Source organism: Phyllostomus hastatus, unplaced genomic scaffold (genome assembly GCF_019186645.2).
Source record: "Phyllostomus hastatus isolate PE091 unplaced genomic scaffold, TTU_PhHast_1.1 phas_contig_152, whole genome shotgun sequence".
Taxonomy (NCBI): Eukaryota; Metazoa; Chordata; class Mammalia; order Chiroptera; family Phyllostomidae; genus Phyllostomus; species Phyllostomus hastatus.
This window is the reverse complement of record NW_025333622.1, coordinates 14,819,546-14,845,528: the sequence shown is the minus strand read 5'-3', so window position 1 is coordinate 14,845,528 and position 25,983 is coordinate 14,819,546. Positions and strand designations below refer to the sequence as shown.

Genomic DNA, 25,983 nt, shown 5'->3' with positions numbered 1-25,983 from the left:
CAGACAAAAATACTGCTAAGAGAAATATCTGAGATTTTATACCTATGTTTTCTAGGATTTTTATGGTATCAAGTTTTACATTTAAGTCTCTAATCCATTTTGAGTTTATTCTTGTACATAGTGTTAAGGTGATTTAGTTTCACCTTTTTTCACGTGTCTGTCCAATTTTCCAAATACCATTTATTGAATAAGACTGTTTTTACCCCATCATACGTTCTTGTTTCCTTTGTCAAATATTAATTGGCTATATAGGCAAGGGTTTGCTTCTGGGCTCTCTTCTGTTCCATTGATGTATATGGTCTGTTTTTATGCCAGTGCCATGCTATTTTGACTACTGTAGTATTGTAGTATAGTTTGATACCAGGTAGCATGATTCCTCCAACCTTATTCTTCTTTCTCAAGGTTGCTGTGTCTATTCACAGTCTTTTGTAGTTCCATATAAATTTTTGGATTATTCGTTCTAGTTCTCTGAACTATGCCATTGGTATTTGGATTGAAATTGAGTTGAATCTATAGATTGCTTTGGGTGCACGGACGCTTTAATTATGTTAATTTGTCCTATCTACAAACATGGTATATGCCTCCATTTATTTGTATCTTTTTCAATATCTTTCTTCAGTGTCTTATAATTTTCTGAGTACAAGACTTTTACATCCTTAATTAAATTTATTCCTCAGGTTGTGGGTTTTTTTAATTACTTTCTTGGTTTCTCTTTCTGATAGTTCATTATTGGTGTAAGGGAATGCAAGTGAATCCCTGGCTGGTATGGCTCATGGGATTGAGCACTGGCCTGTGAACCAAAAGAATGCAAGTGATTTCTGGATATTTATTTTGTATTTTGCTACTTCTGAATTTATCAGTTCTGGTAGTTGTGTGGTTTTTTTGGGGGGGAGGGAGTACTGGTATAAATCCTTAGAGTTCTCTATGAACAGTGTCATGGCATAGACTATAATTTTGATATTTGTTCAGGATAGATTAAATTCTATAGGTGATTAAGAAATCTGTGGTTTTCAGTTTATTCTAAGCTAGGCTTTTATCTATGGCATCTATTTGGACTAAGCTGAAAGTATGTACCCTAAGAGCAGCTACGTATATTCAAACTCAAACCTGCTTGAGAACTCCAACTCAAAGGCTAGGTGAGGCAGTTTCTCATACTGTCAGCTAATGTTGGCAGGAGAAATTTTTTCTCATCCACCCTTTCTCAGGAGTCCTGGATTTATGCAAGCACCTCAGTTTCAAACTTTTACCCTATTTATGGCCAAGGTCTATCTGCTATCCACACATCACCACTGAAATACAAGCTCCTTGGTTACCAAGAATAATAACCCCTCAGAATAATTCTAGTTATAGTGTCCTTGTTGACAGATGCTCAGTGTTAGAATGCAGAAAAAACAAAAACATCTGCTCTGTCACAGTTATCAGCCAAATCAATTCTGAGATCAATGTGATAATAGACCAGATTCAGCTTACCCTCACAGTAGTTATACAGTCAGAATTACTGCTTTCAAACTTTAATTAACTTGGAGGAAGAACTAAATTACTCTCATCCCTCAATTCAATTAAAACTATCATTGGTCCAGGCAAAGGTCCACTATTATTATTTTTTTTCATTAATGTCCAATATCTATTCTGCCTTCAATACAGAGCCACTATGATGTCTTTAATATGTTCCTGAATATGTGTGTATCTTAGAAACAGTTTATTTTTATACATGTTGTTTATATAAATGTTGTGTATCTCCTTCCATTCCTTACTACACACACACACACACACACACACACACACACACACACACACACTAAAAGACAAGGAACCAAAGAGGTTAACAGATACACACACACATGCACACATACACATATATCTTCCTGGACCTATGAATATTTCTAGATCATTGATTTTGACTTTCACATAGTATTCCATGGTATGCATCCACTGTATTTTACTTTTTTAATCTTTCTAGTAATAAGCACTTTGATTGCCTTCGATTCCTGTTCTGTAATGAATATTCTTACATATGTCCTCATGTAAACCAATGAAAAATTTTCTCTGGGGAATATATTCAGAACTGGTATTACTGGGACCACCTATGTCATCTATGTTCCTGTTAGCCCAAACTTTTACAAGTAATACATATCATTCCATTTTCTAATTCTTATCACTTTGATGTATGGAATGTACTATTTCGTTGTCTTTGAAATTTACATTTTTCTGTTTACTAGTAAGATCACAGATCTTGTGCTGTATCTGTTAACTACTTAGGTTTCCTTGTCCTTTAATTGCCTGTTCAAATATTGTCCTCCCTCCCTACAGTCTCTATCTTTTCCTTACTAACTGCAAGCTTCCTTTTTTAATTCTATGTCTCAACCTTTGATATTTTCAGAGGTACTGAAAATATTTTCTCCCCACCAGTCACCTATTTAACTTTTTCAATGGTGTTTCTTTCTTGAATAGAAATACTTAAATTTGAGGGAGTCACTTAAGATATCCCACCTAAGATGTAACACATTTGTTGATTAACTATACAGTTCCTCCTTCATTTTGAGGTCTTTAATCAATCTGGAGTTCACTGTTTTATCTGGTATGAGGTGGGTGGCCAACTCTATTCTCTGTAGAGTGTATCGGTTTTCTAACACTTGCTCAATTCTCACTAGCTTATGATACCCCCTCTTCACTGGTCTTTCCGCCCTTCCTTAGGCCAGCACCACACTGTGCTGCATAGCATTTGGTCTGGTTTGGTTTGTCATTCTGTGGTATATTGTCAGGACTAATACAGCAGGTTACCCACTTTTCTTTTTCTTCACTGTAATGTTATTTGTCCATATAATTTTAAAATATTTTAAGTTTAAGAAAAACATAACATAAAATTTGCCAACTTAACCATTTTTAAGTACATAGTTCAGTGGTGTTCAGTACATTCATGTTGTTGTGCAACCAATCTCAGAACTCTTTCCATTTTGCAAAAATAAAACTCTGAACCTTAAATAGTCCATTCTCCCCTTCTCCAACTCAAAGCAACCACAATCCTACTTCTATCTCTGTGAATTTGACTTTTCTAAGTATCTCATATGAGTGGATCATACATCTTTTTGTGACTTATCCATGTAAATTTTAAAATATAAAATGAATTCTAAAAAAAATAGGGTATTTTCACTGGGATTTCAAAAAAAGAATGAAAGAAATTATATTAACTTAGGGAGAATAATTATAACACCTATTGATATGGTATATCTCTCTGTTTTTCTTCATATCCTTTTGTACAGTCTTGGAATTTTTGCATTTTCTACTTTTGGAATAACAAATTAAAAAACTGATTATCAATTTTTTAATGTTTCATAAACTTCTGGAAATCCATCTGGGTCTTCAGATTTGAAAGAGAGTTAGGATTGAGGCTGATTACAATTTTAAAATCTATAATGATTGTTGTTCATGTTTTCTATTATCTCTTGAACCTACTCTGTCATATTTCCTATGAATGTGTTTATTTCTCCTAACTTTTCAGCTATTACACAATAATTATTTATAATTGTCTTTTATTATTTTTAAACTCTACTGCTAGTAGTTATTTCTCCTTTATCATTCTGTAGGACATATTCCTATCTGACCAACCTTTTAAAATAACTAACTTATGGTTTGGTTTGGTTTGGTTTGGTTTGATCCTCTGTTGATTTCTGACTTAATATGAACTACTTACTATTTCTTTGGATTTAATTCTGTTGCTCTTTTCCCAGTGTACTAATTTGCTTATTTGTTTTCTTTATATCTTACAGGGTAAAAAAGGTAAGGGGATTAAGAAATACTAATTGGCAGTTACAAAATACCCATGGGAATACAATAAAGCACAGGGAATAGTCAACAATATTGTAGTAACTACGTATGGTACCAGGTGGGCACTTGAATTATCCAAGAGAGCACTTTGTAGCCTACATGAATATTTATCCACTGAGCTATACACCTGAAACTAATATAAAATAATGACGAATGTAAAATGCAATCAAAATAATGATTTAAATACATACATACATACATACATACATAAAGACATTTCCAGCATCATTGTAGAGGAAGAAAGACCCATCATTTCACCCCTTAAATTTACAAGTCAGACAACTATAGCTCAACAAAGGATACTCTGCTCAACACACAAACAGGCCTGAAAGATCCAAGCTATCAGAACATCTAAAGATAAGGGTATTGGAATGAGTACAGGAAGCAGAACAGTAGAGGGAGGTTAAGAACAAGGGTGGTGGCCAGGGATGCAGCTTGGTGCAACTCCAGAGGGCAGGGAAGTAGAGAAATTGGGCGACAGTCCCAACCCTACAGCCTGGAGTACAAGAGAGGCAGAAGCAGCTTCTCTCACAGAAAAGGCATCTCATTTCTTTCTTGCCCATTATGGCAGAACTGAGTAGAGTTGGCTGGGAACCTTTAAAGAAACCAACAAGAGATCACAACCATTACTGGCAGGAACTGAAACTGCAGGATGCCCACCTACCTATCCTGCCTCTCCTCCCCTACACATACCCCCCATACCCTAAAAGAGCCGGGGAAAGCCAAAAACACAGCAGAAAAGGAGGTAGCTCTAGGAGCTCACAAAACCAGCTCTCCACAGCCCACCACATGCTCCCCACCACTGGGGTGTGCTCCATAACGAAGGGGAACTGGTCACAGAGAGTACACACAATACAGCACTTTCCTTCATCATAGCTCTCAGGCCCACTGCAATCCCAGAGGCACAAACAGTACAGATAAAACGAAACAAATACTTGTGCTATTGCACCATCTACTGGAAAACAAAAGAAAGTACCCTACCTATCAACTGTCCAGAGCAAAACAATATCTACGCAAGAAGAGGTCACTACCTCAAATGTGAAAACAAAAAATCAATCCATCAAATTACTATGAACAACCAAGTTAACTAGGAGCCCAGGAAAAAAAGTCTCCAGAAACCAAACTCAACACCTTGGAAGACTGTGACTTAAATGACAAAATTCAAGGCTACAGTCATAAAGAACCTCAACGATATACAAGGAAACGCAGAAATGCAGTTCAATAAACTCAGGAGTAAAATTAATGAACAAAGAAGTACTTTATCAAGGGGACTAAAATTATAAAAACAAAAACAAATTCTGGAGCTAAAGAACTCAATAAATGAGGCAAGGAATGCATTTAGACAGCACTAGAACCACAGCAGCCTGGCTGGAGAGGGAATCAGTGAACTCAAGTATACAAACCTAGAAATGAGCCAGCAGAAAGAAGAAAATTAAGAGTTAAAAAGTGAAACAACTCTATAAGAATTATGTGACTACATTTGAAAAAGGAACCTAAGGTGATACGTATACCAGACAGAAAAGGGGGAGAAACAGATAGCTTACTCGAAGAAATAATTGATGAGAATTTTATAAGCCTAAGGGGGGAAAAATGCACTTTAGAACAGAGGAAGCTAACAGAACACCTAATTATATCAATGCAAAAAGATCATCTCCAAGATGGATTTTATTCAAACTGTCAAAAATTAATGGCTAAGAAAGAATTCTTAAAGCAGCCAGTGGTGGGAGAAAAAGACTGTAACCTACATACAAAAATAAAAGCGTTACATTATTAGATTCTCAGCAGAAACATTACAAAGCAGAAGAGAGTAGAGGAAAATATTCAAAATACTTAGAGAGGACCAAACAGCTGTGGATATTATATCCAGCAAAGTTATCCTTTGGATATGAAGAAGAAATAAAGGCTTTCCCAGACTTTGAAAGCTGAGAGACTTTGCCACTAAAAGACCTGCACTACAAGAAATGTTGAAAGGAGCTATTCTTCTACAAAAAACAAAAGGTAAAAATATACAAAACTCTGAGTCCGATAATTAACAGACAAAAGCACGAAACTGCAAATCTACTTCATAATGGGTTATTAAACATTCAATTACAACCAAGTTTAAAGGGGGGAAACAGGGCATTAACATACCACGTTGGTAACAAATGCGTAATATAGTAAGAGATAATCTGTGATGATAAAATCATAAAAGTGAGGAGAAAAACAACTAAAAGGTATGGATGAAGGAAGATAAGAGGCAATCAAGAAAAGGATTATTGTATACATAAGACATTATACACAAACCAACTTAATGGTAACCACAAAACAAAAATCCACAGTTGAGATAATAAACATAAAAAAAGGAGAAGTGGAGAGGAGAAATCATAGAAAAGTGCCAACTAAAATAGGCAGAATCACAAGGAAAAAGAAATAATGGAGGTACATAACAACCAGAGAACAAAAGACAAAACAGCTATAGTAATATACCATATACCAATAATCACCCTAAATGTAAATGGACTGAACTCATCAAAGAAACAAGTCCCAACTACACGCTGACTGCAGAAGACTCATCTCAGCTCCGAAGCCAAATACAGGCTCAAAGTAAATGAGTTGAAGATGATACTGCAATAAATGGCATCCAAAAAAAAAAAAAGCAGGTATAGCAGTATTTATATAAAAAAATAGGATTCAAGATTTTAAAAAAGAAACAGGAGACAAAGATGAACATTTTATAATGATAAAGGGAACAATTCATCAAGAAGACATAACACTTAATCAATATAATTTGCACCCAACGTATACCAAAATATATACAACAATTACTAACAGACCTAAAGGGAGAAAACAACGAAAATGCAATTATAGTAGAGTAACTGAGTATCCGGACATACAGTCAGTAAGGAAATACTGACCTTAAGTGACATTTTAGAGCAAGTAGACTTGACCAGTATTTTTAGAACTTCCATTTTCCATCCCAAATGAGAGAATACACATTCTTCTCAAGTACACATGGAATATTCTCATGGACAGACTATATAATGGAGCAAAAAACTAGTCATAATGATACCAAGGTTGAAATCACACCAACCGTATCTTCTAACCACAATGGTATGAAACTAGAAGTTAACTACAAGAAGAAAGATGGGGAAACCACATACATGTGGAGATTAAATAACATGCTACTGAACAACTCTCAGGTCAATGAAAAAATGAGATATCAAGAAATATATGAAGAAAAATGAAAATGCACCCTGGCTGGTATGGCTCAGTGGATTGAGCGCTGGCCTGCAAACCAAAGGGTTACCAGTTCGGTTCCCAATCAGGGCACATGCCTGGGTTACAGGCCAGGTCCCCAGTAAGGGATGTGTGAGAGGCAACCACACACTGATATTTCTTTCCTTCTCTTTCTCCTTCCCTTCCCCTCTCTCTAAAAATAAATAAATAAAATCTTTTTAAAAAATGAAAATACAACATATGAAAGTCTTATAACAAAGGATTTACAACACACGCCACATTGAGACTGGTAGGAAGGGCAGAGTACCAAAATAGGGCTGGCCTTTTCCTACGGGCCATGGCTCAGATCTAGAGGGATATCTCAGCTACAAAGGTTCCTCCTGAGGAGCTAAGGTCTCAACCCCATACCATGCTCCCCAACCCAGGGCACCAGAACTGGAAAGAGGTGTCCACATAACTGTCTATAAAAATCAGTGGGATTCTGTCTTCCAGGAAGAGATAAAAATCTGCTAGAGACGCACATATACTCTTAAAGGGCCAACACACAAAATATTGTTCACAGCCACTAACCTTGGGCTCCAGGGGAGGAAGGCTGGAGCAGAACAGAGTCATATGACAAGAGACTGGGGTATGTGACTCTGGGGAAAGAGCTGAAGAGACAGCCAGGCCAGGCAGAGGTAGCCACAAACAGTATATCACTTCATAGCTCCAAACAGGTTGCCCAGGGCCAGTCACAGGAAGCATCCAACACTGGTCTGAACCAAAGGCCCACCCAAGAGGCCCCAGAACCAACACACTTAGTAACTAGCTTCAGACAACATCACAACAGAATCCAACTAGCTTCACAAGCTGCCTATCCAAAGGGAGATCTCAGCAAGCATCAGACAATGCTGAGGCACATTTTGCTTTGTGTGGTCAGCACATTCACAGTAGCTCCTACATTGTGGTAAGGGTCAATCCTCAGAGCCAACTAGCCTGAGGGATAACCACACACACAAACAGGCCAATAGCAATGAAGAATAAATTACAACAGGAGGCCCCATATAACCCATATATGTGACATTCCAGCTCAGGTGATTAAAAAGATTGCTCCATGGGATTCCACAGGACACCTACTACCAAAGGCCACCCTACCAAGACAGGGAGTAATAGCAGATCTACCTATTACACAGAAACAAACACAAACAGACAGCCAAAATGGGGAGACAAATATGTGCCAAATGACATACCTGAGAAGTCGCTAGGAACAGTCAAATGAAATGAAGGCAAACTATATACAAGATATGGATCTCAAAAAATGATAATAGGGATGCTGAAGGAACTAAATGAGAACTTCAACAAAAAGACAGAATGCATGAACAACCAAAAAAAAAGAACCTGTCAGGGATCAAGAATATAATACCTGAAACAGAGAATACGCTAAAAGGACTAAAGCACTTTAAATGAAGCTGAAAGAAGTGGAGAACTCAATCAGCGATTTGGAAGACAAGGTACCAGAAAATACCCAGCCAGCACAGCAAAAAAATAATAATAATAATAATTAATTGATTGACTGACTGACTGATTAAAAGTGAGGATGATTTAAGAAACTTTTGGAAAACATGAACTATAACAACATCTGCAGCACCAGTATACCAGAAGAGCGAGAGCGAGGGACTAAAAACCTCTATGAAGAAATAATGACTGAAAACTTTCCTAACCTGGTGTACAAAGGCACACAAGTCCAGGAAGCGCAGAGAGTCCTACACAAAATGAACCCAAAGAGGCCCACAACAAGACACATCATAATTAAAATGGCAAAGTTTAAAGACAAAGAGTGAATCTTAGAAACAGCAAGAGCAAGGCAATGAATGACTTACCTACAAGGGAGCTCCCATAACACACTAAGATAATTTCTCAAAAGAAACATTTCAGGAGAGGAGAGAGAGCCACACAATAGTCAAGTGATGAAAAGCAAGGACCTACAACTAAGATTACTTTCCCAGCAAGGTTATCATTTAAAATTGAAGGGGAAATAAAGCATTTCCCAGGCTAAAGAAAGTTAAAGTAGTTTGTTACCACCAACTTGTAATTTATTTTTACCTGTACTACAAGAAATGTTAAAGGGTCTTCTTTAAAGAGGAAAAAAACCAGGAACATAGTTATAAAGAACAAAATGGCAATAAATATGTACCTATAAATAATTACTTTAAAAGTAAATGGCTTAAAGGCTCTAATCAAAAGACACAAGGTAAGTGAAAGAATAGGAAAACAAGAACTATATACATGCTGTCCACAAGTAACCCACCTCAGAACAAATGATACACACAGACTAAAAATAAAGAAATGGAAAATGGCCTTTCATAAAAATAGAATCTGGGGTAGCAATACCTATAACAGACAAAATAGACTTCAAAACAAAAGCTACGACAAGAGATAAAGAAGGGAGTACCGGCCAAGGTGGAGGTGGAGGTAAATACACTTTGCCTCCTTGCACAACCAAATGAGGGAGAAAAACAAATTTAAAAATAAAAAAATAACCAAAACTGCCAGAAAATCAAAATGTATGGAAGTCTGACAACCAAGGAGTTAAAGAAGAAACATTCATCCAGACTGGTAGGAAGAGTGGGGACAGGCAACAGGGGCAGAGAAGACTCCTGGAAAGGTGGTGGCTGGCGAACCAGGTGGTTTCACATTTGCGTGCGAACAAACTGAGAGGAAAAACTGGGGAGCAAGACAGACTGCACAACCAGGATTCCAGTGCAGAAAAATAAAGTCACAAAACCTCTGACTAAAAAAATCTGTGTGGGTTGAGAAAATAAGAGAAATTTCCTGCCTCACAGGAGGGGTCATTGGAGAGGCCCACAGCATCCTAGAACATACACAAACCCACCCATCTGGGAATTAGCACTAGGGCCCAATTTGCTTGTGGGTAGCAAGGGAAGTGACTGAAAGCCAGACGAGAGCTGAGCAAGTGGCACTGTTCCTTCTCGGGCCCCTCCCCCATATACTGCACCATAATGCAGCAACATGGGTTGCTCCACCCTGGTGAACACCTAAGGCTTCACCCCTTACAACGTAATAGGCACACCAAGACAAAAAAATATTTGACCCAAATTAAAAAACAGATCAGCCCTCCAGAAAACAATACAACTAAGTGATTAAGAGATAGCCAACCTATCAAATGCAGACTTCAAAACACTGGTAATCAGGATGCTCACAGAATTGGGTGAGTATGGTCAAAAAAGAGAGGAAAAAGTGAAGGCAATGAAAATTGAAATAAAGGAAAATGAACAGGGAACCAACAGCGACAGGAAGGAAACCACAACTCAAATCAACAATTTGGAGCAGAAGGAAGAAACGTCCAACCAGAAAAGAATGAAGAAACAAGAATTTAAAAAAATGAGGAGAGGCTTAGAAACCTCCCGGACAACTTTAAATGTTCCAACATCTGAATCATAGGGGTGCCAGAAGGAGAAGAGGAAGAGCAAAAGAATTGAAAACTTATTTGAAACAATAATGAAGAAGAATCTCCTCAAACTGGCCAAGGAAATCCAGGAAGTCCAGGAAGCTAAGGAAGTCCCAAAGAAGTTGGATCCAAGGAAGCACACACCAAGGCATGTCATCATTACCCAAGATTAAAGATAAGGTATCTTAAAAAGCAGCAAGAGAAAAGGAGACAGTTACCTACAAAGGAGTTCCCATAAGACTATCAGCTCATTTCTCAAAAGAGACCTTGCAGGCAAGAAGGGTCTAGAAAGAAGTATTCAAAGTCATGAAAGGCAAGGATCTACATCCGAGATTAGTCTATCCAGCAAAGCTCTCATTTAGAATAGAAGGGCAGATAAAGTGCTTCCCAGATAAGGTCAAGTTAAAGGAGTTCATCATCACCAAGCCCTTATTATATGAAATGTGAAAGGGACTTATCTAACAAAATGATTATCAAAACCATAAATAGTAAAATGACAACAAATTCACTACTATTAACAACTGAACATAAAACTAAAACAGAAACAAACTAAGCAAATAACTACAACAGGAACAGAATTATAGAAATGGAGATTACATGGAAGATTATCATTGGGGAGGGAGTGGGGGCAGAATGGAGGAAAAGGTACAGGGAATAAGAAGCATAAATGGTAGGTACAAAATAGACAGGAGGAGGTTAAGAATAGTATAGGAAATGTAGGAGCCAAAGAACTTATGTATACAACCCATGGCATGAACTAAGGGAGGAGAGGGAATGCCGGTGGTAAGGGGGTGCAGGGGAGAGGGGAGTAAAGGGGAGAAAAAATGGGACAATTGTAACAGCATAATCAATAAAATATATTTTTAAAAGAGATAAAGTAAATCATTATACAATGCTAAAGGGATCAGTCCAACAAGAGGATAAAATCCTTGTTAAAATTTATGCAATGGAGACAGGAACACCCAAATATATAAAGCAAATTTTGATTGTCACAAGAAAGAGACTGACAGTAATAAAGTCAAAGTAGGGGATTTTAACCCCCCCCCCATTATCATCAATAAATAGATCTTCCAGACAAAAAATAAACAAGGAAACATCACCCTTAAATGACACATTAAATCACCACAGAGCATTTCCTCCTAAAGCAGCAGAATATACATTCTTTTCAAGTGCTCATGGAACATTTTCTAGGATAGATTAACATTTTAGGACACAAAACAAGTCTCAATAAATTTAAGAAGACTGAAATCATATCAAGCATCTTCTTTGACCATAATAGTGTGATACCAGAAATCAAACACAAGAAAAAAAAACACCCAAATACACAGAGGCTAAAGACAAGTTATTAAACAATAAATGAGTTAACAATGAAATCAAGGAAGAACTCAAAGAATACCTTCAAACAAAAGAAACACACACCCAACACCCAAAATTAGTGGGACACAGTGAAAACAGTCTTAAGAGGAAAATTCATAGCATTACAAGGCCTACCTCAAGGAACAACAAAAATATCAATAAACAATCTAACTTCATATGTAAAGAAACCAGAAAGAGAACAACAAAGCCCAAAATCAGTAGAAAGGAGATAATAAAGATCAGAGCAGAAATAAACAAAACACATCTAAAAGAAATATGAAAGATCAATAAAACCAAGAACTGGTTCTATGAAAAGACAAACAAAATTGACAAACCTTTAACCATATTCATCAAGAAAAAAGAGAGGACCCAAATAAATAAAATCAGAAATGAAAGATAAATGACAGCTAACACCAATGAAACACCAACAATTGTAAGAAAATATCACAAATATATGCCAACAAATTAAATAATCTAGATGAAATGGCTAAATTCCTAGAAACATACAATCTTCCAAAACTGAATTGGAAAAAGTCAGTAAATCTTAATTGATGGAATACAGCTAATAAAACTAAAGCAGTAATGAAAAAACTCCCAACAAACAAAAGTCCTAGAAGGATAGTTTCACAGGTGAATTTTACTCAACATCCAAAGAACTAACACCTCTCCTTCTCAAACTACTCCAAAAAATTTGAGGGGAGGGAAGACTCTCAAGCTCATTTTATGAGGTCAGTGTTATCCTAATTCCAAAACCAGATAAAGACACTACAAGAAAAGAAAATTACAGGCCAATACCCCTTATAAACATAGATGCTAAAATAGTCATCAAAATACTAGCAAACTGAACCCAGCAATACATTAAAAGATCACACACCATGATCAACTGAGATTTATTCTGAGGATGCAGCATTGGTACAGTATCCACAAATCCATAAATGTGACATACCACATAAACAAAATGAATGAAAAAATCATATTATCATATAAATAGATGCAGAAAAAGCATTCAATAAAACCCAGCACCCATTTATTGTAAAAACTCTCATCCAAGTGGGAATAGCAGAAACATACCTCAATGTAATAAAGGCCACATATGACAAACCCAGAACCAACATCATACTCATTGGGCAAAACTAAAAGCATTTCCCTTACGACTGGCCAACAACAGGGATGTCTGCTTTCACCCCTCTTAGTCAACAAAGTACTGGAAGTCCCAGCCACCACAATCAGACAAGAAGAAGAAATAAAAGGCATCCAAATCGAAAAGAATAAAACTGTCATTATTTGCAGGTGGTATGACACTGTATATCAAGAACCCTAAAAATTCAACCAAAAAACAACAACTACAATTGACAAATGAATTCAGTGAAACATAGGATACAAAACTAATATCCAGAAATCAGTTTCATTTTTGTATACTAATAGTGATCTATAAGAAAGGGAAACTAAGAAAACAATCCCATCAACAATTTCATCAGAAGAAAAATACCTAGGAATAAATTTAACCAAGGAAGCAAAAGACCTTACTCAGAAAATTATAAGACAGTGAAGAAGATACAAATAAATGGAAGCATATACCATGTTCATGGATAGGAAGAATTAACATCGTTAAAACACCCATACTACCCAAGTCAATCTATAGATTCAGTGCAATTCCTATGGAGATAAACAGTGTATTTCACAGAACAAATATTCCAAAAATTTATATAGAATCATAAAAGACCCTCAAAAGCCACAGCAATCTTGAGGGGGAAAAAAAAAACATAATTGGACAAATCACACTACCTGATATCAAACTATACCACAAACCCATAGTTATCAAAACAGCATGACATTGGCATAAGAACAGACATATACAGATCAATGGAACAGAATAGATAGCCCAGTAATAAACCCTCACCTATACAATCAATTAATATTTGATCAAGGAGGAAAGAACATAAATGAGGTTGAGAAAATTGGACAGATATGTGCATAAATGTGAAATTAGACGAGCTTCTTACAACATACACAAGAATAAACTCAAAATGGATTAGGACCTTTTTTTTTTTAAATTGTTCAAGTAGTTTTCTGCCTTTTATTCCCATCCCAGCCCACCCTGCCCCCATCCTTCCTACCTTCCTCCCATTTCCACCCCCCTCCCTTGTTTTTGTCCATGTGTCTTTTATACTTGTTCCTGTAAACCCTTCCTCTTTTCCCCTGAAATTCCCTCCCACCTCCCCTCTGGTCACTGTCAGCATGTTCCCTATTTCAGTGTCTCTGGTTATATTTTGCTTGTTTGTTTGTTTTGTTGTTTAGGTTCCTGTTAAAGGTGAGATCGTATGGTGTTTGTCTTTCACTGCCTGGCTTATTTCATTTAGCATAATGCCTTCCAGTCCATCCACGCTGTCACAAAGGGTAGTTTCTTTTTGCTGCATAGAATTCCATTGTGTAAATGTACCACAGTTTTTTGATCCATTCATTTACTGATGGGCACCTAAGTTGTTTCCAGCACTTGGCTATTGTAAATTGTGCTGCTATGAATATTGGGGTGCATAGGTTCTTCTGGATTGGTGTTTCAGGGTTCTTAGGATATAATCCTAGCAGTGGAATTGCAGGGTCAAAAGGCAGATCCATTTTTAGTTTTCTGAGGAAATTCCATACTGTTTTCCATAGTGCTTACACCAGTCTGCAATCCCACCAACAGTGCACTAGGGTCCCCTTTTCTCCACAACCTCTCCAACACTTGTTGTTTGTTGTTCTGTTTATCATGGCCATTCTGACCAGTGTGAAGTGGTATCTCATTGTGGTTTTAATTTGCATCTCTCTAACAGCTAGCGATACTGAGCATCTTTTCATGTGTCTCTGGATCCTCTGTGTGTCCTCCTTGGAGAAGTGTCTGTTCAAGTCCTTTGCCCATTTTTTAATTGGGTTGCTTGTCTTCTTAGAGTGGAGTCATGTGAGTTCTTTATATATTTTTGAGATCAAACCCTTGTCTGAGGTATCATTGGCAAATATGTTTTCCCATACGGTTGGTTCTTTTTTTATTTTAATACTGTTTTCTTTAGCTATGCAGAAACTTTTTGTTTCCCATTTGTTTATTCTTTCCTTTATGACCCTTGATCTAGGGGACATATCAGTGAAAATGTTGCTGTGTTAAATATCTGAGATTTTCCTGCCTATGTTTTCCTCTAGTACTTTAATGGTGTCACAGCTTATATTTAAATCTTTTATCCACCTTGAATTCATTTTTGTGTATGGTGTAAGTTGGTGCTCGAGTTTCACTGTTTTTGCAGGATTAGGAACTTAAATGTAAGACTCGATACCATAAAAATTCTAGAACACATAGGTAGTAAAATCTCAGATATTTCTCTTAGCAATATTTTTTTTTGACCTACCTCCTCTGACAAAGGCAATGTAAGAAAAAATAAACAAATGGTAGTATACCATACTAAAATGCTTTTGCACTACAAAAGAAACCATCAACAAAATGGAAAGACAACCTACTGCCTACTGCCTGAAAGAACATATTTGCCAAGATATATCTGATAAGGGCTTAATATCCAAAATTTATAAAAAACTCAACACCAAAACAACAAACAATCCAACTAAAATATAGGTGAAGGACCTAAATAGACACTTCTCCAAAGAGGATATATGAATTGCCAACAGACATATGAAAATATGCTCAATGTCACTAATCATTGGAGAGACACAAATTACAACCACAAGAATATATCACCTCACACCTGTCAGAAGAGTTATTACCAGTAAAACAACAATACTGGCGAAGATGTGGAGAAAGGGGAACACTTGTGCACTGTTGGTGGGCTTGCCAATTGGTACAGCCACTATGGAAAACAGTATAAAGTTTCCTCAAAAAATTAAAATTGAACTGCTGCATGACCCAGCAATTCCACTTCTGGGAATATAACCAAAGAAACTCGAAACACTAATTCGAAAGAGTATATGCATCCCTATGTTCATTGCAGCATTATTTATAATAGCCAAGGTTTGGACACACCCCAAGTGCCCGTCAGTAGCTGAGTGGATAAAAAAAGCCGTGGTACATTTACACAGTGGAAGGCTACTTGGCTATAAAAAAGAAGGAACTCTTACCTTTTGGGACAACATGGATGGACTTGGAGAGTATTGTGCTTAATGAAATAAGCCACTCAGCGAAAGACAGACCATGATTTCACTTGTATGTGGAATCTGATGAACAAAATAAACTAACAAAATAGAAACAGACTGACAGATACAGAGAACAGACTGATAGCTGTTATAGGAGAGAGGGTTTGGGGGGCTGAGTGAAAAAGGTAATGGGATTAAGAAAAAATAAAATAAAAAAAAAAAAAAACACTTCATAGACACTGACAACAGTATGAGGATTACCAGAGGGAAAGGGGCTGGTGGGAGGTAGAAGAGGGTAAAGGGATAAATGGTAATGAAAGGAGATTTGACTTTCGGTGGTAAACACACAATATACAGGTAACATATCAGAGAACTGTATACCTGAAACCTATATAATTATATTAAGTAATATCACCCCAATAAAAGAAAAAAAATAAAAAATAACATAAAATAAAAAATTTAGGAACAGGAAAGTGAGCATAAAATAGAAAAATACCAGAAAACATTGTAACCAATGTTGAAAATCCCTAAGTTACTAGGAAGATTACCCAGAAGTGTTGTTCAAAAGTAATGTGCTAATTAAACAATTTACATAATTCTTAACTGCAAAGCAAGACAAATGTCTTGCCCAAACACTATACCAATACTCTACGTATTATACAACAGAGATCAAATAAAATAAAATTACTTGTAAACTCTAAGGTATCTAATTGTAACCCATTGATATTTAATATTTCCCTCCAAATTCGGATAAGACCTACACAATTATAGATATATTCTAGCCACATTAACTTTAGGCGGTTGGTATTATTATTATCATAAAGATAAGAAAATGGAGTATTAAAGAGGTAAAATAACTCATCCAAGCTCACATAACTAATAAATACAGAGGATTGTGTTACAAGCCAAGTCTGACCCAAAGCCGGTGCTTTTCACCACTCTGTTCCTAAGTTCTTACCACCTCTGTGAAGGTCAGCAGATTTAAAGAGGTGCTCATGAAAGGAAGCAATTCCACAGATACTATCTATTGTGCACTGCCCAGCATAAGACGGCCTCATTCCCTGGACCCTGAACAGGAAAGGAAAATCAGGTCTTTTCAAAAAACCCTCTTTCCTTAAATAATGTTAAAATTTTAAAAACCTCCTTGGTCCACATTCTTTTTCATATGTAATTTGATGTTAGTTCAAAGTCTAAGATAGCTGCAGAGAGAAAGACAAAATCAATTAATATCAAATTACAGAAATACATGGGAATTTTCAAAGAGTTGATTCAAACTACCTTTTATGGACTCTAACATGAAAAAGCTGCTTTGGAAAAAAATTACTCCTGTCAAGTGTCACTTAAGGAAAAAAAGTAAATGCTAATAAGTAGGTACATTACATTTCTATAATCATCTCAAATTCAAAGGGAAGTTAACATATATAGTGTTATATTTTAAGACTAGACATATATTTGAGCAGTTGTCCCAGTAACTTATGAGGTAATCACTGAAATTCAGTTACACTTACAATGGCTAAAAACAAATACAGAAATCATTCAAGAATGACCACAAATAGTCTTTATTCTCTATGGTACAAAAGACCAATCACAAGCCCATCTGTGTGAGACCTAGTTAATAAAAACATTATTCGAGAGGGACACAAAGAGAAGGATGGATTGCCGAGAGGAAGAAGTCATTTATTAGAATGTGACAAACTTTTAAATGCTTGCACTATCATTAACTGCCTGGTTCTCTGGTTTGCATGCCTGCAGCTTCCACTCAGAACTATTGCAGCAGCAAACTTGAAAGTAGGCTCACGTGTAAAACACTAGCACCCTCTTCTGACCCTTTCCAAGAACTGCATGCACACCAGTTACTGAAGGGAAAAACTTATAAAGCCATAAATAACATCAAAAGTAATATTTTCCAGATAATTTTATATTTGAAATTACCTAAATAAACCTAAACTTGGCTTAATAAAAATATGAAAGAGCAGACCTTTTATTATACTAATAGAAAGAAAATCAACCATGTTCCTGAATATTTTAACAGTTTATATATTTAAAGAAAAGTTTATATATTAGCTGATTTTATCACAAAAGGACTCATGGACATGGACAACAGTGTGGTGATTGCTGGGGGGAGGAGAGTATAGGGGACTAAATGGTAATGGTGAAAAATACAATAAAGATTAATTTTTTAAAATTACCATGATGACCGTAACTAACATACACAGACCTCACTGCGTGTGCCAGGTCCTAGGTATGAATAAACTAGTTTAATCCTAACAACAACCTCATGAGGTAGGTGCTCATCTTACAAGTGTGTAAAGTGAGACACAATGAAGTTAAATAACATGCCCCAAATTGTGCACCTACCTAAGTAGTAAGTGGTAAGGCTAAAGTTCTAACTCAGTAACTATGATTCTTAACAACTGTGAGTCTTAATTATACCCAAAATATCCCTCTGAGGTAGAATGGAATTGATATAATAAAATAAAACATGGTAAAATAGAAAAGAATTTTAAGTTTTAAGAAAATTACAAATAAGTCATCCAAATCTCTCATTTTCAACAAAATCCCAAATGGAGCAAAAACATTACATGAAATAGTCTTGGTCATTTTCACATTCTTCCTCACTTGGAAATTCTGATCTTCTGGGTTTCTATGATGTTTTCATGCATTCTTTTTACTCCCCATTTCCTTTTCCTTCAAACTATGCCCTACTTACCTAGATCTGGTTCTCCAAAAGAAAACGAAAAGCTAAACCACACTGTATGCTTTATTTTTTCTTCTGTAAAGCAGGACTACTTACCTATTCCTACCTCAGTGAAATACTAAGATCTTTAAAAAAATATTTACATCATTTAAGACAGTAAATCCAAACAGCTTCCCACAGCAAATTAAGATACTTTCATCTGTCTGGAAATTCTTAAAGTATTCCTACTTAAAATCAGCGCTGACAGACTAGATAATCTAAAATTTCTAAAAGTACTAACTTTATTTTCAAATAGGATATGAAGGTACATTACCTAATGATGGGTAGTTCAAAACGAGCTCTACCTAGAACATTTCTAGATGCTACAGTATGCCTACATAAAAAGCTATTTATCATACCAAAAATTCAGAACACATAATGATCGAAACATGGGGTAACTAAACTCACTGACTTTCACGACCAAAAGATTTACCACGGGTGAGAACAAAAGCTTCATTTAGATTTCTTTTTTATGGCTATGTTTTCATTTCATAGTGTTAATTTAAAGTACACTTAAAAGTACAGACTTAATCAAAGTCCAAAGTATTAAAAACATATAAACTGCAACCATTTTAATTTGTTAGATCCAAAAACTACAATAACAGATCGTACTGCCAAAAAATCAGTAAGATTATTCTTTATCTCCCAAACCCAAGCATAACAGACAAAGCACAGATAACAAGCGGAAACGGTGCCAAGGAACCAACTCCCTCTGAATCCCAGAGCCATTTTTACCTCGGTCTGCAGGATGGCAGCCCTTTGCTCCTTAGCAGTCAAGGACTCCTTCAGCACTTCGACGTGCTGCTTGCTGTCTGAGAACTGGTTCGTGAGGGTTTCTAGCTTTGTCTGCAGAGCTAGTAGTTCTGTGTCCTTTCTGGAGAGCTCCTGCTTCACCTGACCAATCTACAGAAGAAAACAGACTCTATAAGGAAAAAGAAATGAAACAACCACCTCTGATCTAGATCTCTGACAGGTCTAAATCACAAGATATACACCTAAAAGCAGCATTAATTCATCTGTTTGCATAATCCAATCTTAGAAAACCACCCCCCACCAAAAAACCCATAAAGCTTATTTGACTAATAAGGAAATTTCCACTTTTCACGTATTGTGTTTCCTAAGCATTTTCTGAAATCCCTTAGAAAAAGATGGAAGGAGAAAAATCCCAAGTCAGTTAGATGACTACAAGACAGAAGTAGACATATGAACAACACTGTTCTGATAAAACGGTTTTCATTTTGTGAAGTCAGCCGTCTTCAGAACGTAAAGCAGGATTAGTGTAGATGTAATTCAGAAGGAAAAAAGAAACGTCCTAGTATTGCTATCTAAATTTAAGTTCAAAAGCTGCCACTGATGTATTTTTACTTTTTCATAAATCTTTTTCTCAGTCTCAAACAAAAGTTTACATAAAAGCCTTATCGTAAAAGCTACTTTGTATAATAAGACATTATAAATATGTGCTTTTTAAAAACATAACTTTGATGAGGTTGGAGTATTGACCTAAAAAAAGATTCCACTTACAAAGTTGTATCACCTACAACACATCATTTCAACGAAGTGGCGATGACCTACACAGAGGCTGCATGAAGCTCGTTCTGTAGGAATCTGCACGTGTGATTTCACAGAGTGAGCCATACGTCAGCAGGTGCCATTCCTCCTCCTATAAATTTCTCATCTGAACTTAGAAAACATTTACTTCTAACATCTCCTTTACATTTCTGTGTTTCTAAGAACCTTTTAAAAAGTCTTTTATTCTAAATGTAAGTCAAATTCACAGAAGTCAGATCTACTTTTACATTATGTATAATGCCTAGCACAGTAACTGTGCACTGAAAGTTAGAGTAATTATTTGAAGTGTAAATATGACAAGAAGCCAGTAATTTCAGTATCACTGATGAAACAGACAGTATTTTTTAATAGAATATACATAAAGTATTTTATTGTAATAACCTTGGATATAATGGACAAATCTTTCCAGAATATTTTTCCATGAGGAAATACAAATTTTAATTAAAATTAGAGTTTTTAAAAACCCTAAAAATAAATTTCTAATTTCCTCTTCTGTTTCAGCAAGAAGAGGAGCCTTTTTCTCATATGTATAAAGTCTCCATTTACAGTTATAGCTATTCAGTCAACAAATATCTGTGTATTTGTTGCATCTAAAGCAGTTCAGGATACTAAGTACACCAGTGAAAGGTAATTGTAAATGGCAACTATTTTCATCTTGTTATATAGATATGCAGCCGGGGTTACCACATCCTATAATGGTATAGTGTCTCTTTCATGACATTTCTTTACCAACAAACATCAAACATTAGTATTATCCTAGCCCTAACATACACAATGCACCAAAAATGCATTTGTATGAATGCTCAGGAGGAATGTTCAAAGTGTTAACACTTCCTCAGCTAAACAACTATGTATGGCTTAAAGATTACTCAAATTTCTCATCATGGGATCAAAAATAAATTTAAAATATCAGTTTCCCCCGTGGCCAGTGTGGCTCAGTTAGTTGGAGCATTATCCTGTACACCAAAAGGTCATGAGTTTAATTCTGGTCAGGAAACTTGCCTAGCAAGGGTTCGGTTCCTAGTTGGGGAGTGTACAGAGGACAACAAACTAATGTTTCTCTCTCTTTCTCTCTAGAATAAAAAAAAAAACCAAATCTCAGCTCCCTATCATCTGCATTATTAATCTTCCAATAATGTTACATTGACCATAAAAACTGAGAAAATAAAGGAAATATTCTAAATGGAAAGCATAGTTTAGAAGCACAAATTCTGCTTAAAAGTTAGGAATATAAGACTTTACACTCATCTTACACATGAAGATGAGTGTGTCTTTTAGTAATTATTTACCTCTAGGCCTTGGTTTCCTAATCAGTAATACGGAGAGAGTAAACCAGTCCCACTGTGTTGCTCAGAGATTAAATAAAATAATGAATGGAATATGTTTAGCCTGTTGTTTAACACACAAAAAAATTAATTAATAGTTGCTGAGAATAAAAAAAGAGAAGTTATGGATTTACTTCTCCTCTAGATAATACATGGTTAACACAAACCAAATTAAGACTCTTTCACACAAAATGTTTCCCTTCTCTATCTGTAAAGTAGTCCATAAATAGCACACCCACCGAATTAGCATACAATATTTTTAATGCTGCATTCCAGTCTTACCCCACAGTTATTTTAAGAATAGCAGTTTTTTCTGACACTTGTGTGCCAAATGTGCACACAGCCTAGTACAGGGTAGCAGAGTGAAGAGCTTAAGAGCACAGGTTCTAGAACCAGATTACTTACATAAAAATCAAACTCTGCCTCTTACAGCCGCACTTCCTAAGCACCACTCTGTTACCTCAGTTTCCTCATCTATAAATTGGGGTTGATAACAGACTTGTGTTGATGCATTATACAATCTTATAATAAGTGCTCAAGTGTTAGATATTTTATTATTATATTTTGTAATGAATTTTAAGTTCCTTAGAAAAAAGAATGAACTAGGTTTAGAGACTTTTAATAACTTTCATGCTAACTCTGATTTACTAGATAACTGTAAATAAGTTAATCACTTTCAATACATCTGTTCTAAACAAAGTAACATTTGTTGCAAAATCACCAAATGGGGACTTAAAGATGATGTCTTCACATGAAGATAAAGCACTTTACTCAACAATTTCAAATTCAAATAAATACTAGGTGATGGACCTAGAACATGTGCATATACCTAAGAAGAAAAAGAGACTACCATTCTTGTAAGCCAACAAGTCTCTAGTAATAGGAAAGAAGTTGAGAAAAAATAAGCTTTGAAGTACCATCCATACAGTGAAAACAACAATAAAGAACCAGGTATAGGGCTTTCAGAACACGTGAGGGCTCACTGCACACAAGTGACATATGGTTCAAACTGCTGAACAGGAGTTGGTTAAAGAGCAGAGCAGGCTGGTTAGTGCCAGTACTGGGCAAAAGCTGCCAACCATGGAAAATGAAAGTATAAGCCACCCAGAAGCCAGAGCTAGCAGGGTCCCACTGTGGGATCACTGCACACAAAAGGGTAAATCTTACGGCAAAGACCTCAGCCTGAAGACCAGCCGCTCTCTTTTTCAGCTCCTCCCCTTGAGCCTCTTTCGAACTTAGTTCCTCCTTCAGTTGTTCTACCTGTCACGACATTGTTATTCTTTTTTACTTATGTGTCAACTTTGGTCTTATTATCTGCTTTTGAATCAGAAACTGGAAATAACAATTACATATAACACAATCAAATCTGTTTCCCTAATTACCTCTTCAAACGACCCTAGATGGTTTCTCTATTTTTGCAAGTTTTTTTAAATGAACTTGAATATGCTCATCAGCAAATGGGAAGCAAAGCTTATACTCTAGCATATTTGTTCTCAAATAGGGCTAAGAACTAACAGTAAAACTAACAGTAAGCTAGTTTTTAATTAACTAACAGTAAGGTGGATATGTGCATCTGTAAGTTTCAAATTAACATGAAATTGGCAGCAGTCATTGATAACATTCTTAAAATAATAGAGAAATATTCTAAAGATTTATATGCCAAGTATGGGTAACACAGTAAGAGGCCACAAAATAACTGTATCATTCCTTTTACAGTTTTCACTTCTGAAAAATCAGGGAACTGATACAATTGGTATATGGCAGGGGGAAGGGGGATACTCATTTTCTAGGTAATATTTTATAATTACAATTATAATTTTTAATTAAACCACAAAAACCTAATAAATTAGTAACTGTAATAACTAAATCTTCCAATCTGCCTATAATGGCTTTAGATATAGGAAAAGAATATTGTGAGTGAATTAATAAGTACAGACTGATGTGTCTCAGTGACACCCAACTTACTTTATATATACCTCAAGCACTCAAGGGGAACAATAAACCCGATACAAATGGATCTTCTCCGAGAGAGAGCAAAGGGCTTTCCTTTATGGAACTATATTTGAAGAAAAATACATGGTTCTATGTAAGCCATTTCTGAAAACAAAAATATGAGGGTGCTGAGTTCACCCTCTGAGGGTTTTGACTTTTAAAAATACTTCACAAAAGGTAGAGAACTAGGCCCAGGCTGGGTAGCTCAGATAGTTAGACCATCGCCACCATATGCCAAAGTTGTAGGTTTGATGCCCCATCAGGGTGCATACAAAAATCAACCAATGAATGCATAAGTAAATGGAACAATAAATCAATGTGTATTTCTCTTTCTCTCCCTTTTCTCTCTCTCTAAAATCAATAAATAATTTTTTAAAAAAGAGGTAGAGAACTAGATGTCTCACTTGAAAGAATTATTTTCGAAGTATTCTTCCCTAAAGTCTGACAAAACACTGTGAAGTTCATCATCATCTTTTTAAATTTACAGTATCACACACCATTACCTTATTCTTCATAAATTTAGAATGACTCCGATAGACCTCCATTTGCTTCATTTCTTCCTCCCGTTCTTCAGTACTCAAAGCCCCATTAGATTTCAGCATCTGAATTTCCTCCTCCAAGTCTCGGAGCCCACGTTCCATAGAGGAAATTTTTGAATCCTGAAGACAATGGAAGATTTAGATGTTAAGTATTCACAAAAAATCAGAGAAGTTAAACAACCCAGTCTTAAAGATGTTAAATTTAATAAAAATAAATATCCAGGAAAACTGCTGTCTAGCAATTGATACCTTGCTTCTAAAATATATCCTTTATGGTAATTTGGGTGAAAGGAGGACAACTCATACCTGTAGTATGATTTTTCCCCTATTTCTTCCTCCCATCTGCACCCTTTCGATTAAAGTTGAGAATTAACTAAAGAAGCAAAAGCAACAGAAAACTGATTAAAGATTTTTTGTCCTTTATGGTCAGTAAATATCTAGTGACAATTTTGGTAATATTAACAGTAAAATATTTTCTAGATATATATTATCATTTTACTTGTGACTCCATAAAGATTTATTTCTGCCCACAAAGGAGGGGGTGCAAATGTGTAAGAGGGTTTCAAAGATTTATACAATAATGTGTATAATTATATTTATGATAATTAAGATTTTATAACATCCCACTGCAGAAAAACAAAGGGATAAATGATCACACTAACAGTTAGTTTATCATAATAATTTTTTTAAAAATCACTGTCCTTGTAAGTCATAACCACCACCAAATATCTACTAGAACATCCTTCTATATTCAATTTCTTGGTTTTGTTTGTTGTAATATCTAGTCATTACTTTAGATGTCATCAATAACAGGAAGATCACTTTAGATTCCATCAAGTACAAAAAAACTATATAGAACAGACACATTTATATCAACAGTTGCATATGCTTGTTCACCTAAGAATAAAGACCTTAAAGGTAATCAATTATGTATAGTTTTTATTTTATTTGGCATTTTAGAGAAACTGTTCCTTTAGAAGGTAATTTCGAGAATGACTTCCTGTTGCACTTAGTTCTAGGATTGCTGGACTGACTTTCTTTGCCATCATAATTCTTAAAGCATGCAGATAAAAGTTAAAGGATTTATGTCATGAAACAACTACAACTAGGTATGTTTAGGTTCAGGGAGGAAAGGAGGAGCATGTACTCCCCTGTCTTGCACTACATTACCTTTAAAAATATCACAACAAAAACTTTCTTTTACAAATCTATTCAAAGTAAACTTACATTTGGTTCAAAATTAAATGTATTGATCAGTACAATCACAGATTCTAAACCTAAATCAGGATTTTTATTTGCTCATTTAAAATCACCGGCCTCAGACAACTACTTCAATTGCACTATCTGACAATTCACTTTTGAAATGACTATAAATCTTCCTGGAGACATCAGGATGTACTCCCTCCAGAATGACTAAAATACTAGGCATATGCATGTGATTAACCCACAGGTGAAAAAGAATGAAATAGGGTTCACCTCTGACATTAGCCTGGGTGGCAATGAAAGGCAGCCCACAGAACAAGGGAGTATATTTCTAATACCATTGGTACTCCACACAAGGCAAATAGCCTTTAGCTAAGAACTCCAGCTCTGCACATCACAGGCAGATTCCACCTCTACAAAGCCCCTACAAGGAGCTCACCAAGAAACACTATTCATCATCTCCCCTAACCCCAACAGATAGAGAGGCAGCTCTTGACCAAATGAGTGCCCTCACTACCAAGCCATGTACCATAAAAGCTTCTCCCCAAAAAAGCATCATGACCACAGCTCTCAAAGCCACAAGGCAGGCATAAACTACCCAGAAAAAGAACCTGACAGGCTATTCTCTGAAATCGGGCCAGAAAATGAATGCCTGATATG

The 25,983-nt window shown here is 35.9% G+C and overlaps 1 protein-coding gene across 10 annotated transcripts in view; it reads right to left on the bottom strand.

Annotated features, from left to right (window-relative positions):
* The window catches only part of ERC1 (ELKS/RAB6-interacting/CAST family member 1), a 564,233-nt gene that overhangs the window by 412,987 nt on the left and 125,263 nt on the right, over nt 1–25,983 (bottom strand). For 4 of the 10 annotated variants that reach the window (XM_045830455.1, XM_045830456.1, XM_045830457.1 and 1 more), the window contains exons 5-6: nt 24,085–24,240; nt 19,431–19,598 (exon numbers count right to left, since the gene is read on the bottom strand). In XM_045830455.1, the coding sequence (XP_045686411.1) occupies nt 19,431–19,598; nt 24,085–24,240 (324 nt within the window). Of the gene's footprint in view, nt 1–19,430; nt 19,599–22,756; nt 22,850–24,084; nt 24,241–25,983 lie in introns of all 10 variants that reach the window. The other 6 variants (XM_045830450.1, XM_045830453.1, XM_045830451.1 and 3 more) reach the window with 2 other exon arrangements.